The 15424-nt window shown below is 39.8% G+C and overlaps 1 protein-coding gene across 2 annotated transcripts in view; it reads right to left on the bottom strand.

The window, feature by feature from the left end:
* The window catches only part of TSPAN5 (tetraspanin 5), a 281029-nt gene that overhangs the window by 137405 nt on the left and 128200 nt on the right, over positions 1–15424 (bottom strand). The window contains exon 1 of one of the 2 annotated variants that reach the window (XM_011356248.2): positions 14923–15411. The exons of the other annotated variant lie outside the window; for it this stretch is intronic. Within the exon in view, the coding sequence (XP_011354550.1) occupies positions 14923–15003 (81 nt within the window). The 5' untranslated portion in view covers positions 15004–15411. Of the gene's footprint in view, positions 1–14922; positions 15412–15424 lie in introns of those variants that run through there. 2 annotated transcript variants of the gene reach the window in all.

Genomic DNA, 15424 nt, shown 5'->3' with positions numbered 1-15424 from the left:
AAAAAAAAAAAAAACACCTTGTACTATCTGGAGCTCATCAGTGCGAAACAAACAAAATAAATTCCATGGGTATATGCATTCAGTGATAAGAAAAACCAAATAGGACATATGTGAATTCACAAACTAAGTTCATCACCAATCTTTAAATACCTAATAGCTTAAGTGAAATATGAACGATATTAGAGATGACGAAGAATTTCAAATAATACCTATGCCATCAAGCTTAATCTATTCAATATGCGACTTTATGTGCAAATTAATTGGAAGCCTTCGCGTTTCTGCTAACTTAAAAGCCGCATATGGAATCCATATGAAGCAGGAGTTTGAGTCGGCTCATTCCAAAGCACAAGAATAATACATAATAAATAACCTGAGTACTTACTCCACATAAGCAAGGTTGATGTTAATCAAATGACTGCGCCAAAACTACTTAGCAGAATCAAACGGCGTCGAAGCGCCGGGACTCGGAAACCGGCAGTCGGCGAGCACACAGCCTACAGACAGCTAGGCCCAACGCCGACTTCATCCTAGTTCAGCGCATAAATGGTAAACAGATGCCTTCTCCACCGTCCTCGTCTTCAGCAAGACATGAAATCCTCAAGGCCTCCCGTGGTCCCCTCTGCAGACTTTCCCCATGCAGCGAGGCCGAGAATGGCTGAGCCCACTGAGACGCTAAGCTCCCAGAACAGCAGCTGTTCCCTGTTTTATAAATCGGGGGCTTTGCTTAGAATTTTGCTTGCAGAGGGGAAAAAAAAAGGATTCCACTACTAAGAAGAGGGAGAATGGTGGGGAAGAGAGGTAAAAACTGGAAGGCTAAGTGATTTTAAGGTCCCTTTCAACATTTAAGTCCTAAGATTATGTAATCGGGAGTGCAAAAGACCTATTTAAAGGGTACTTCCAATACGTGGGAACTAAAATGACCCACAAGAACGCTGATTTAAGAATTTGCATTCCTGTTCAAAATAATTTCAACCTTTTGTCCTTTCATCAGCGGGTTAACTTTTTTAAAGAGGGAGGAAGAGTTTAGCTTTCCTAAAAACAAAACCCCCTGTCTTCTCAATTTGGAATTAAAATCACAGAAAGAAGGGAAAAGAGAAGAGGAAAATTCAATAGAAAAGACACTTAAAATTTATAAACTGCACTTGAAAGATTCACAACAATCTGCTGATGCCTCCAGCTAATATGTAGTAATTTCATAGTTCAAAGAGTTTATTTTCTAATCTTCATTTAAGAACAAAAAATAAAATAAGTCTTTTTTTTCTGCTTGTGTCTTAGATACTAAAATTGATCCCTGGTTTTTATTTTTAACTTAGTTTCATTTAGTTTGCATATTTATAGTATACTGTGATAAGGAAATTTTAGTCTTTTATCACGAATAAAATTTTTTAGAGATCATATGATCATTTAGGTAGCTTTTCTTTCTCCAAAGAGAGCACCAACTTTTTTAACAAAATAAAATTCCAAGGATATAGATCAATACATAATGCGCATGAAAGGTACATATTGATAATACATATTTTTAAGAGCTAAAGACATACATCAATATTTAAATGGAATTTATATGTATTTCACAGAATGGAAAAAAAAAGATTTCAATCCTCTTTTTAGTGACCCTAATCCTTTCATTTCTAAAATATTGATTGTTTTGCTTTTTTTTTTTTTTTTAGGAAAAGTAATATTTATTAAAATAAGTTTCAAGAGAGAAACAGGATACACCAGAGATGGCCGCAGCCCCATATTTTTTTAAGAAGATGAGTAAAACACTATTTTTGTAACTTTTATGTGATAGTTTTAAATCTTCACTGGAGAGAACTTTAAAACTCTCAAAGCATATAATAAAAATATTAGAGATTATAAAATCTTGAAGATTCAGAAATGAAAATGTGACATTTAATTGTATCATCTAGCCATCTCTTCATTCAGTTTATTCTTTCAAAAATCAATAGATGAAGTTAAAAGAGCTGGTATCAAAGAAACACTATTTTCTCTAGGATTCTAGTTATGAGACTTTAAAAAAATACTAAGTAGCATTTGAGCACCAAGAATAAAACAGGTGCTCAAAAGTTCTCAACTACATTTTTCTCTCTACCTAACGGTCATGTTGAAAAACATTTAAAGTTAGGGGCCTACTTGTTTTGTTTTTGTTTTTGTTTTTCAGTTACTTAACACTGTAACTCCTTTAAAAGCACAGGGTTTCTCTCTTGAATGCCTAAAGCAGATTTATTGATTTTTTTTTTCAGTTGTGCAAAATTAATATTTATTTACAAGGTATTTATTCTGTGTGTAGAAATCACTTATTCTAAATGTTATCCTGAGCAGGGAAATGCCAGTAAAGTTTGAAGAAATACTTAAAAGGTAGTGATGAAAGCATTTTTCCATTACAAAGTTAAGTTACTGAGGTTTGCTATATTCAAATCCTTGTGACTACAAATGAAACTCTAAAATTTTGTTTGTTTGTTTGTTTGTTTGGGGGTGTTTGTTCACTGCTCTCAGAACTTTTGCCCAAGAGTCTCCACTTTTACTATACTTGAACCAGAAGAAAGTATTATTGAGATTGTGGTGGGATTCTTTTCCTTTAAAACAAGGTGTATTAATGTTGCTGTATTGTTTTTACAGTAGAAAATCATAAAGTTCCCTAATCTAAAAAATGCATCAAATAAATGGACTCGTTACAAAACTGAGCATTATCAATAGTAACCTGAAGGGAGTGAGACAGAGGAGAAGAGGAAGAAAGCCACCGAGATAGATTCCCTAAGTATTTAAGGTTGACTTTCTGTTAGCCTGAGATAGAATTTTCCAAAGTATTCCCCTTTTTCTACCCAAGACGTAGCTACTCACTGGGCGTGGGGTAGCAACTTTTCAAAAATGGGGGATGCCCCTCTATTTTCTCTGACAGGAAACAGAGCCTGAAGTAGGCAAAAATTTCTACATATCCCCCCACCCACTTTCCCTCTAGAGATTCATCCATCTCACTAATAGGTTTCGCTTATAAATGCATGCCTTCCTGTGAATTACTTAAAAGTAGTGTTCCCCAAAGTAGGATTCCCTGGTGACCTGGGGAGCCAGAAGAGACAATTTTAGAATTTAGCATTAAGTAACTTTGAATAAGAAAGTAATTTCCTTTTCAATTCTCTTTTAATCCTAAATTCTAGTCAAGGAGAAAGTCTCCATTTGATGCCAGGATGTCGAACACTCTGCGCCCTTGTTAACCTCCATGGTAACAAAGGAAAATCTGCCTGACTCCAGCCTGCCAGCAGGCACCAATAGCTACCAAGAAGTTAATAAGTCATGTTATTGTCATTGTGTGCATTTGAATAGTGATATTTTTCAAGTTTCCTTTTTAAATAATTGTATTTAAGGTTTGAAAACGGAGTCAATTTAAAAGAAAAGAAGTTTGAAATAGTCTAGATCCTTGCAACTCAAAATGAGATCAGTGGACCAGCAGCTTCCGCCTGAGCTGGGAGCTTGTTAAAGGTGTCAGATCTTTGGCCTCTGTCACACCTACTGAATCAGAATCTGACTCTTAAACAAGATCCCCATGTGAAGTGCATGCACATTAAAATCTGAGAAACTGGGGTGGCACAAGAGTTTATCCAAAAACACGCAGTTTGCAAATGACTGAGCTTTGAGATGTACTACTTTAGATCATCAGATGGCTATCTTCAAGATACTCCCTGAAATTAGCTGGCTGAGGTCAGGACAAGGAGCAACTTGAATGCTTTCCCCAAAGAGGAATCGCAAGCCATCAATGGGCTGTGAGATCAATGAGTGCATCTAAACCAGCAAACTAGCAGTGTCGGAAGGGTGTAGTGGGTAAGCTAAAACTACTTTAAATATGCTCCTATAATATCCTGTCATGCTACACAGATCATTCTTTTTTACCAATGAATACATCAACTGGAAGGACACGTAAGGGGAAAACATGAGTTATCTGTATCACTGACTTGATGTTCACCTTTGCAACCTAAAGAATTTGAGACACAGAGTAAAACAATGACCAAAATATGTAGGACTTATACCAGAGAAACTTTGGATGGATGGATGGATGGATGGATGGATGGATGGATGGATGGATGGATGGATAGTTACAGCCATCTGGGTATTTCCAGAATATCCAGATTTAATGAATGTTAATAAAATGTTTCTATTTCCTAGGTGTGAGATGGAAACTCAACTTCCCAATACAAAACACTACTATGAGATAGTTTGGTTTTACAAAGAAACTAACTGGGTAAAGAAAAATGGGAAAATTAACAACAAACAATAGATGCAAACTCGGAGTCTGGTATCCATAAGAATGACGTGCCATTCATTTCAATGAAAAAGAACATTGTGAACATTTATTAGATCTTTTTTCCCTTTAGTTATTTTGAGAATGCACTTATGTAAGCTGAACATTACAGGAGAACAAAAAATATATGTTACATTGTAAGATTATTTTAATAGTTCTGAAAGAAGAAGAACAATCTAAAGAAATTATGGGCGTTGAGGAAAATAAAATAATAATTGCTAATACCTCTTGCATATTCTAAGCAGTTTATGCATATTAACTCTAACCCTCATGCCTCCGGGTTAGTTGTCAGGTCTTAATACTACTATTAATAATATTAACACTACAGCTAAGAATACCACATTGCAGATGAGGTAGAGACTTAACAGAAAGGTAAGTAACCTAAGGTCACAAGCCTGGGAATGGAGCTGGGTAAAAATTCAGACATATTTGAAATCCAAATTTCTTCACACCATTCTCTTCTGCCTCCAGAGCAGTAGATGCCCACATCAGGATGACCCATTCCTCACTCCCTAATACTGTACTCTATAAAGAATTTTTCTAAGAGGCCAATGACTGTGGAGTCTTCATCCGTTAAGAGGCTGGGCCATACTGATCCAACTATATCTTAAAACAGGAAAACAAAGTTTTGGCATGAAACACTTCAACTGTGATTAGAACTTCAGTACTTACTTGGCAGAATGAAGTTTTGAGGCTGCTTCGGGGGAAATAGTAACAGTTTGGGGAAATTTTTCTGGAAACAAAACATTATACTTTGAGAAATGATTAAGTCAAGTATTCCTCTTTTATTAGGACTACTTAATTAAGCAAAAGTATTAAAATAGCTGGCCTGAATATTTATTAGAGCACCAGCTGTTCCCTCCAAATTTTTAGAAATTCTAGCCTTAGTGCCAAGTATGATTTAGAAAAAATTTTCAACAAATGAGAAGAGCCCTTTGCCTTGTGATACTTATCTAAATAGTAAATAGCAGCTGAAAGAGGTATAGACCATCACTATGCCTTTTCAATGAGCGGATCCAACTACTTCTAAACACTATTTTACTATTGAGGTCGGTGAGTACATTACTTAAAAGTCATACCTTGCATTTCATAATCGACAATCCTTTGTGTACATACAGGTAATATCATTGTGCTAACCATAGGGTCTACATGCCATTTTGGGTTTGGTTTCTTTTTTTAGGAGTGATGATGACTATGCCCCAGTAAAACATCTCAGAGAACTAATTTTTTATTCAGATTTTTATTTCTTCCAAAAGATTTCCACTTTAAGAGCCCGGCCATAAACAAACACCTAATTTATTCTTTTAACGGGGTAGGGGAAAGAAAGACACCAAGAAAATAATGGGAAAATTCATTATACATACTCTGAATATTCCATACTGAAACTTTTTAAAGAAAATTGACAAATATCGGGGTTGGGTCTCCTGCGTTTGCTTTATTGTCAGCTCTCGGTGATAGTGCTGCAAAATTGGACATGAGAGAAGAAATGTCCCTACTGCAGCAGCACAGCAGAGTGGAGTCAATTAAACCGCGACAGAGATGTAGACAGTAACTCCCCTTCCCCTAGCCCCCACACAAGGATGCTGAGGCCAGGGCACAGGAGGAAGCCCTGGGAAACAGAGCCTGCAAGGCAAAGCACCTTGGACAAGAAGGCTGGTTTTTGAAGGGAGGACAGTTCGCTGTCTGTGGTTAGATTCAGTCCACCACACTTAAGTGTGTGGGACAGCAAGGCCAAAAGAACAAAGCGTCTATTTCTTCATCGTTCCTGTCGAATAAATAACTAGCTTCTATCCCCATATGATGCTAATTTTTAACATATTAATGGCAGCACAAGAGGTTCTCTTCAGCAGAGATTTTCTCATTTTGTTTTAAGGGCTTCGGGTTTAAAAATAAACTGGCATTTTTGGATTAATAAAAAATTCCATGGAGGATAAAATAGGCCACAGTATAAGCAAAGAACACTAGCTTCGTGTGCTGGTGAAGTCGGTCATTCTTGGGTCAGAACTCTACACCGCCCCCTCTCCACTCCCCCAAGTGTCTCCTCTGGAGAGCCATAGGAAGAGAGGCCATATCTTGCCAAGAAAAACAAGCCAGAGCTTCTCAGACTCAGCTGAGCATCAGAATCACCTGCAGGGGTTTAAAAAACAAAATCCAGGAATACCAGGGCCCTATCCCAACCTAATAAATCAGGTCACCTCCTGACCAACAACTTACTAATGCTGCTACATCTATAAAGGAGTAAAACATCAACTGATCCCACAGAAGTCACCCCTAGTTAGCAAGAAGGGTTTCCTATGCATAAAGAGATTCATGCAGAGAAAAACCCATACTGGGAGTAATTTTTTAAAAATATGCCTTGAACATCAAGATCCAAAAACATCTGAAGACTAGAATGGTAGTTTTCAATTGTTTAAGCAGTAGACTCCTTTTTTCAAGCAAAATCCTTCATACGATCCCAAAATAGTAAACCTAATAGCTGAACTTCTCTGGGGGACAAAAAGGTCAGAGACACTCATGCTCAGGCCCCTGAGCATCCCAAGGAAGCCTAGGCCTGCTGGTAGCACAGCTTGAAAACCACCAGGCCAGAATAAGACATTTAAATGGGATAAATATATAGTCCTAAATCTAAATTCAAATAATTAATTGAAAGGTTAGGGTTCTGATTAGCACTTAGCCTAGGGAGATGGGGTTAACAAAGTTCACTTGAAGGGGAAAGGTTTCATTGCACTAGAAATTCAACTTGAGCCAACAATGTTCTCTGGCTGCCAGGAAAGCATGTGCAGTTTCACCTGGGTTCATAACTACTATATGTATTGAGAGATTTACCTTTTCCAAAGCACCTTCACATACATGACCTCATTTAATACTAGATAACAACTGTGTGAGCTATTGGAATTATTTTCTCCATACTTTAGATGAGCAACTGAGGAACTAATTTGTCAGAGTAACTTACTCAATGACAAATCCAGGCAGTAGCAGAGGCTTCTGCCTCTAGGTTCAGCACAGCCTAGAGACTTAAGGAAGAGTTCAAAAGTAACACCCACCTCTCTCTAGATGGCTGGAACAGTGTGTGAAGAATGTGTTCCATTCTGGTTGCTACATTAATGGAAGTGTGTCCAAATGGGACTACAGGCTGAGTACCATGACCAGGGCAAGTTATAATCTGGAAATAATATATGAAGAACTCATGGAGGAACTAAGAGCTTTTAAAGATGGAAAACAGAAGGTTTAGGAATGACATAATCGCCATTTTGAAGTAATGAAGGGCCCTGGAGAAAGGAGTCTTATTTTGTATCACACAAGAGTAACCTAAGCCCTTCCCTTCTCCTTCCTGAAAAATCCAGTCCTAAAACCATTAGGGACCGAGTATGGTGGGCCTTTGCTCAGGGACGGGTATGGGGAGGAATATGGAAGCCCGGAACAGGATATCAGAGCCTGATCAGAGTGAGACGGTGTTCACATTGGGGTGTGAGGTTGAGACACAGCATGTTGGAGCAGAAGCAGGTAAGGAGGGTAGCCATGTGAGGGTTGGGGGCAGCAGGGGAAGACTGGCTACATACCAGGAGATTTACCACATAAGTAAATTGTTAAAGAGTAATGGGAGCCAGGAATCTCACTGTCAGAGAAGATAGTTATAAATAAGAAAAAGGAAAAACCTATAAGAAGCCCTGTGGTATCATATAGGAATTTGAGGTATCGATTTTAACTGATGATTTTCAAAATATATAAACAAATATAGAAATGCGAATATAAATGCATTTACGTGTGCATATGTGTCCACTGAGAGGTCCCAGGGGTGGTGATACTATAATAGTAATGAGCACACTTAACAACCAGATCTTGGTTTCTAACTACCACTCTCCACTCAAAGGAACCTGGGCTCCTTGGAGAAACGGCTGATACAAAACAGATGACACCAGTACATTACACAATGACCTTGGGACATCTTGTACTGCCAGAAAACAAAGAAGTACTCTAAGAACAATGAGAATTAAAGGGTAACAGGAGGCAGATTGAAAAGACTACCACCAACTGCCAAACCCAGACCAACTAGCACATCAAAGTAAGTAGTAAGATTAACAGTTTAATTAAAACACACTGGGGGGAGGGGGGATAGGCATGTAAGTTCTCGCTGATATTAATTAATTAATTAAAATTTAATGAAGAACGAGCTATTTACATAGTTTCAAAGTAACCTGCTACAAAATTATAAAAATTATCAAAAAAGAGGTAAAGAGTAACTTTACGATGGAGAAGCTTGGCAGACAACACTTTAATCAAGTGACCATCATCAGTAATGGGATGAACAGAAAGTGCCACCTGATGTCATTCAATGAGAACACAGCACCATTTCTGTAATTTTCCTGCCAAAGACACACAGCCTGAATCCAAGAATGAGGAAACGGCAGACAAATCCAGATTGAAGAACATTCTACCAAAATAACTGGTTTATAATCTTCAAAACTGTCAAGATCCTGACAGTGAAGGGCTGAAAGAAACTAAAAAGACTTAACTAAATACAATGTGTGTTTTGAACTGGATTCCTTTGCTTTACAAGACATGATTGGAACAACTGGGAAACTTGAATGAGGTCTAAAAATTAAACGATGGTAATGTATCAATTGTAATTTCCCGACTTTGATGGTTGTACTGTTGCCATCTAGAAGAACCTCGTTTATAGAAAATATACACTAAAGTGTTGGTATGATAGCCATCATGCTGCTAACTTTTTCTCAAATGATTCAGGATGAAAACAAACGGTACCACTTGCAATTTTTTTGACATGTGAGATCGTTGCAAAATAAAAATTAAAAATCGGCAACAGCAAATTAGGAGGGTGGCAGTTACAGAGAAACAGATTACATCTGTTTGAGGATGTATGAAACTCTCTAACAATTAAAGTGGTCCAAAAACAGATCCATCCTTAGAAGGGTTGCCGGGATGTTAGAGAGAAAATGCTTCACTGAATAGGAAGTTAGAGGAGATGATGTCTATGTACTTTCCAATGATTTCATCATTCCTTCATTCAACAAGCTTCTATTAAACACCTACTATGTTTCAGACAATGTGCTAGACACTGGGCTTATGAAAGTGACTGAGAGACAGTCCCTGCAGTTGAGGCCCTTATCAACCAGAGAAGTCGGAGGGTCCAGAAGTTAGAAATTTTAACATAGTCATCCATGTTAATATAGAAAGAAGCATGTGACTCAAGAGCATTATCTTTAATACTACAATTTTCTCTTATGAATTTTCAATAGACTACACAATAATTTATTATTCTATCATATTCTTTAACATTTTCATCCTAACATTTTTGTGCTTGTGGGTGGTGTTAATTGAGGCATATGCAAAAACTTTATCACTTTTCAATTACGAACAGATGTAAGTAACTTACTTGATGTTTTATTTTAAAATAACAAGCATCTCCTAAAATAAGTTTCAAAGGAGAAGCTAGGGCTATAGTTACTGGAAGAGACAACACTCCAAAGTGAACCCTGACATGTTTTTTAATGCCTCAAAAGTCACTCCACATCTCTGTATTCTAATTTCTTTGTCTGTCACAAAGATGTCACAATATGCTTGTAAGATGCTTTGAGATGCTTAGAAGAAAGACATCATAATTATAAAGCTCTGTTCAAATACAGGTTGCTTTCACCTTCTGCCAGGGACTATTACTGTGGCCAAATTAAGGCAGAGTGATCCATCTAAATGAGCTCACCTTGGCAATTTTATGGGGATTGGAACATTATTTGGTTTTCCAGCTTTTCCCCTTGGCTTCGTTTCAATCTTCCAGGCATATCATCAAGTGAGAGTGCTTTAGTGCCTTCTCACTGACCCGAGAGTAAGCGGCCAAACTGAGCAAGTCAGTATTCAATTACTGCCCCCACTGTGGTCTACACACCTTTCTTAACACTTTTCCCATATGACACTTTCATAACCATATTTAGCTTTCTTCCCACCATCTCCTTGTAATTCAAAAGGCAATTTAGACTCCCATATGGTTGCCGTCGAAGCTAACAGATGTCTAGCAAATTAAAACAAAAATTATGACTTATAAACTGCTGATGTATCATCATTCCAGAACATCTTACAATTCATAGTGAATCATAAGATAAGGCTTCAAACGTGATGCCCCCCAAGGTTCCCTAAATCTCTCTCCTCTCTGCATTTAAGCCCTGTGGAAACAAATTAGATACAACATTCTGCCATCAAGCCAGGATAAACCTCCACTTAAGAATACAATATAATATTTGCAAGCACATCAAAGACAAATTTGGCCTTAGGTACCTAAGGCTGTTCTAATCCTTGTACAGCAAAAAGGAGAAAAAAACGACTTGGTTCTCCCAAATTATTCAAGGCTTCCACTGAGCCATGAGACTTTCTTCTAAGTAAAAATTAAATCTAGTGAATCCATTTGCCTCATCTCCTTGGAGATAAGGCGTCACCATTACCTGGTGGTAATAATGCCAACGTACCAGGCTATAGTATTTTAGAAATTCTAAAGCCCAAGATGGGACTAGTATGACAACATTAACAATAATGATATTTACCATTTGTTAAATATTGAGACAGTATGCTAGGCAATACTCATTGAATCCTTGAATCTACAGTTCCATTATCAATGTTAGTTTCCTTTATAAACAAGAAATTAAGGCTCAGTGCATCACACTGCATTTTCCAAAGATAGCCACAACTCACCTAACCTAAACACTCATCCATCAAAAGATGGGATCCTTTTCTTGGCCCCCCTTGAAATTCAGAAGGCTCCACGCATGCTTTAACCAGCAGAATACATGAAAGCGACAGTGAGCCAGTTTTAGGTATAGCCTTAACTGCCTGGAAGCTGCTTCTTCCAGTATCATAAACACGAAGAAGCCATATGTAAATGGTCCAACCAACACCCCTGGCTGAGCTCTCAGCAAGCATCAACTGTTAGTCACGTAAATGCACTCCACCCCAGTTAGCCTTCGGATAACTCCAGCCTCGGCCATCTTTCACTGCAACTGCATGGAAAATCCCAAGTGCCAATTGCTCAGATGAGCCTCGTCATATCACAGAACTGAGATATAATAATAAAGTTCTGTTTCAAACCGCTAAGTTAGGGGGTTGTGTATTATGTAGCAAGAGATAACCAGAATACTGAGTTCAATTTACTTGCCTAGAAACAGTGAAGAATAAGAGCCAGAATCCAAAAGCATCCAGAGGAGCAAAGCATCTATGAATGGTAGATGATGGGATGGGAAAATTCAGGACCCAAAAGAAGCAACTGTAAAACGAAACTCCCTTTTTTCTTCCCTCCCCACCCCAAAGCAGCCTCAGGGTTTTCTGAGGAATGTCCTAGTATGGTGACACCCTCGATAAAATCAATTCCTTTCTGGCTTGAGTTCTGCCAATATGAAATAGAAAAACTGAGATTCTTTCCCCCCACCACCTTATGATAACTAATGAGAAAGGAATTTGCACAAGATGTTGACTTTGTTACTCAGAATATCACTACAACTGTTATATAAAAGGATTCAGGTTTTATATACAAAACTCCTCTAATAATAAAAATATATGTAATGACTCATAGGACTACACTAGAGATTCACAGCAGGACCAGGGTAAAATGCATACTATACCAATAAGTGAATAAGCCAAGAAGAAATTAAGAAAAGGTTTGGTTTGTTTTTGTTTGTTTGTTTGTTTATGAAACGATCTTTGAAGAACAAGTGAAATAATAAAACTGATCTTCAGACAAGTCTCAGTATGAGAAAAAGTCTATAATTTAACAAATATCCCAATATATACTACTTTCATTATATATTAGGGCCCATCTGTTGTATTTTTCTACCCCAGCATATTGGAACTCAAAAGGCTCATTCTTTTCAGAACAAGAAAGAACCTTAAGACTCATTCACCTTCATTTTAACAGCTGAGAGACTGAGGCTCAGGGCAGTTAACTGAGCAGCAAGAAGCCAAACTACTCATTAGTAAGAGAACCAAGCTCTTAGTGCTGGTGCTACTATATTTTCCATTTTTATTTTACCAGAATTTTACCTCGGAATGTCTTCAATGTATTTCAAATTTATTCAGCATTTCACAGTTTGAACATGAAAGATTAGGAAACTATGCTCTCTGTTATAAGAGTTGCACGGAGCCTGTTTCTGACACTCACAGACAAGATAGTGACTCTGTACGAGCACAGGTGTGCAACTTTCCAGAAACAGGCTGCCAAGTTACTGACCCCAATTCTTCAGTCACTAACATTTTAATCTGAATTACTTTGATCAAATATCATGGCTGCCTTCCTGCTGACCACACTAGAAACCAGGGTACTGACAAACTGGAAGGTTTAAATATGGTGTAATTTTGGAGCAGACAGCAGGATAGGAAAGATATGAGGGGGATGTGAGTGGAAGGCTTCAGTCAGAGAAAGAAGGGACAGAGTGTATGGAAAGCGGAGTAAGAGTAGGGCCCTTATAACAAAGATATCTACAGTTCTGCCGTGGGCAGTTGGTTTAGTTGCAAAGCCTACCTCTGCTTTCAGGCTTCCCATAAAACTTCTCCCAAAGAATCAAAATCAAATAAGATGTGACTTTATTCTGGAACTCTTTAGCTGAGCACTCTGCAATTCTTTGAAGCTCTCCACAATTCCACATGTTTTACTACAACCTAATCCACAGAAAATACTAAATTTCCCTCTGTACACTCTACGAAATTATACCAAACTATCAGGGAAACAGGCCCAAATCCTTCTTTCTTTTCTACCTCCTGCTATGAAACTGCAGACAAAGTCCCTGGGTGTTTTTTTGTTGCCTGGTAGCTGAAATGTGCAACTTCTGGAAGTGTTCAAGTAGAATCAAGAGGCCTGGGCCAACAAGGTCCAGACCCAATTCTGTAGTCCCTGACTCTCAAAGTCACCAAGTTTTGACTTCAGATAAAATCAAAACACCTCACTCAGAAATGTGACTACTCATCACTTTTAAAACACTCCCAGCAGGGATGGAGAAAAAAGAAGCAAAGAAAGAAAATAATTTCTTCTTCCTGCAATTGTAGCAGTGTTTGATTGTAGGGAGAGAGAGAACTGCTAACAGAAATCATGTACAATCGCTGGCAAAAGACTGTCTGTGAATGACTGGATATGATATTTATTCACGTGTCCCTCTCGTTATCTTTATCAGTCCTGAGGACAGATCATATGCTGACACAGAAAGTAGTCTGTAATCCCTTCCATTTCCTTTTGCAAAACATTCATGACCAATGCAAGATACTCCTGTAGAAAATTGAAAATAAAAATAAAATAGCCTGGTAAATGTGTGGTAGAACAAAAATAATATAAAGAGCTGTATTAACAAACAACTATTCTCATAGATGTAAATTTTTACAGCAAATGGCCAAACTTAAAGGGAATCAAAATAAATACACCCTGTGCTGAGACTGCTGTGGTTTATTGTTGATCCCGCCTTTGCATTATCATTTATCTCACACTGAACCTACACCAAAGAAGGAACTTGGAGAACCCCCCAAACAGCCACCATCTTTACTTTCCATGGGGGGAAAGGGGACGATAAGGAAGAGGATGGGATGGGATGGGATGGGATGAGATGAGATGAGATGAGATGGAATGAGATGGGGAGGAAAAATAACACAGTCTTTGAACCAACGTTTTCCCCTGGTCCTAGAGAACTCTTTGTCTGGTTGCCGAACACGTTTGTGAGATCAAGGAAAAGAATCCAAATAAAACAAAAGAGTCGGCGTCCCAGGCTAATTACAATAGGTGCCCAGCACAATCTCGTGCCAGCAGAGCATGGTTTGAATCTTTCGAGCATCTGCTTTCTCGGCACCCCCAATAAAACACGTCTCTCACCCCTTCTTCTTTGCGTTTCTCCAAGGTTTTACCCAAACGGCCCGCTCTATGTCACTCCTCAGAAAAGGAGGACGTGAGGCAGTAACACATGGAAACAAATGTTGATGGTGACTTGTTATTATCCTGACAATATATAGAGAAATAAATCCCTCCACCTCACGCGCTCGCTAGCCAGTCCATTATGCAAAAGGAGCCCAAAGGGAAGAGCTTGCAGGAAGCGTTTCCGTGCACATTACAGAACCATATACCGCGGCATCTGCATCCTACACAAAGCCGGAGATGGTGCAAGAAGATACACGCTGAGCACCGCACAGACCAGCCGCGGCAACACCGAGCCAAGCCCTGGTCCAATCAGAGCCCTGTTAGAAGGTGGACCTCAGGGTCGGCTCTGCCGGATTAGCCTTCCCTGTTCTGACACCACGCTCTGCCCAACATCCACATCCCACCGGGAGCAAATCTAATTCGTGTGGTTGCTCATTTCTCAAACTGCCAAGCCCTTTCTTTCATCTGCCTCCCTGCTATTCGTCCCTTAAAAAGCCACCCCAAGGCCTGGGTGCCCCCTCTCCGACTCGGTTTTTCTTTTTACCTCTTCCCATTCCTAGAAAGGATTAAATGTTTCCTCTCTCCAACGCGCAAGCTGGAAAAGCGGAAGGCAAACGCCTCTCCTTGCTCCGGCACGCGCCCGAGGGGCTGCGAAAAGTACACGCAGCTAACAACGCGGGGGGAATCGTCGCAAATCGATTGGCCACGATAGTTGAAATCCCAAAAAGCTCCAACTTACCCAAAATATGACATTGAAGCCAAATATGAAATATTTGATGCAACAACTGACTTCAGGACCCTTGTAGTGCTTTCCGGACATCCTCTGGGTTCATGAAGACACTTGCCCCGGCAGCCCGAGTTTGGAGCCCCGGAGCAGCGGTGCTCGGAGCAGCCCGGCCGGGAGCGGGGGCTCGGGGACGCCACTCGGGGCCGCGGCACGGCGGCCCGAGCGGAGCCGCGCGGGAACCAACCCGCCGACCGCGGCTCCCGCACCTCCAGCCCTTGGCACTCCGAGGCCGCCGGAGCCCGGGTGGCTGCGAGCCGGAGGGGAAGCCCGGCGCTGTAAGCCCAGAGCCTCGCAGAAGCTGGCCCCGAGCACCAGGCGAGAGCCCGAGTCCGTCCGCCAGGCGATCTGTCCGTCGGTCTGTCTACGCGCTTCGGGCGAGCGCGGCCGCGGCAGATGCTGGTGGAGACGCTACTCGCCAGCCCGCCGGCTCGCGCGCGCCCTCCCACCCCTCGCT

This window comes from Pteropus vampyrus, unplaced genomic scaffold (assembly GCF_000151845.1).
Source record: "Pteropus vampyrus isolate Shadow unplaced genomic scaffold, Pvam_2.0 Scaffold25, whole genome shotgun sequence".
Classification (NCBI taxonomy): domain Eukaryota; kingdom Metazoa; phylum Chordata; class Mammalia; order Chiroptera; family Pteropodidae; genus Pteropus; species Pteropus vampyrus.
The sequence above is the reverse complement of the archived record's forward strand: the minus strand, read 5'-3'. Positions and strand labels throughout refer to the sequence as shown.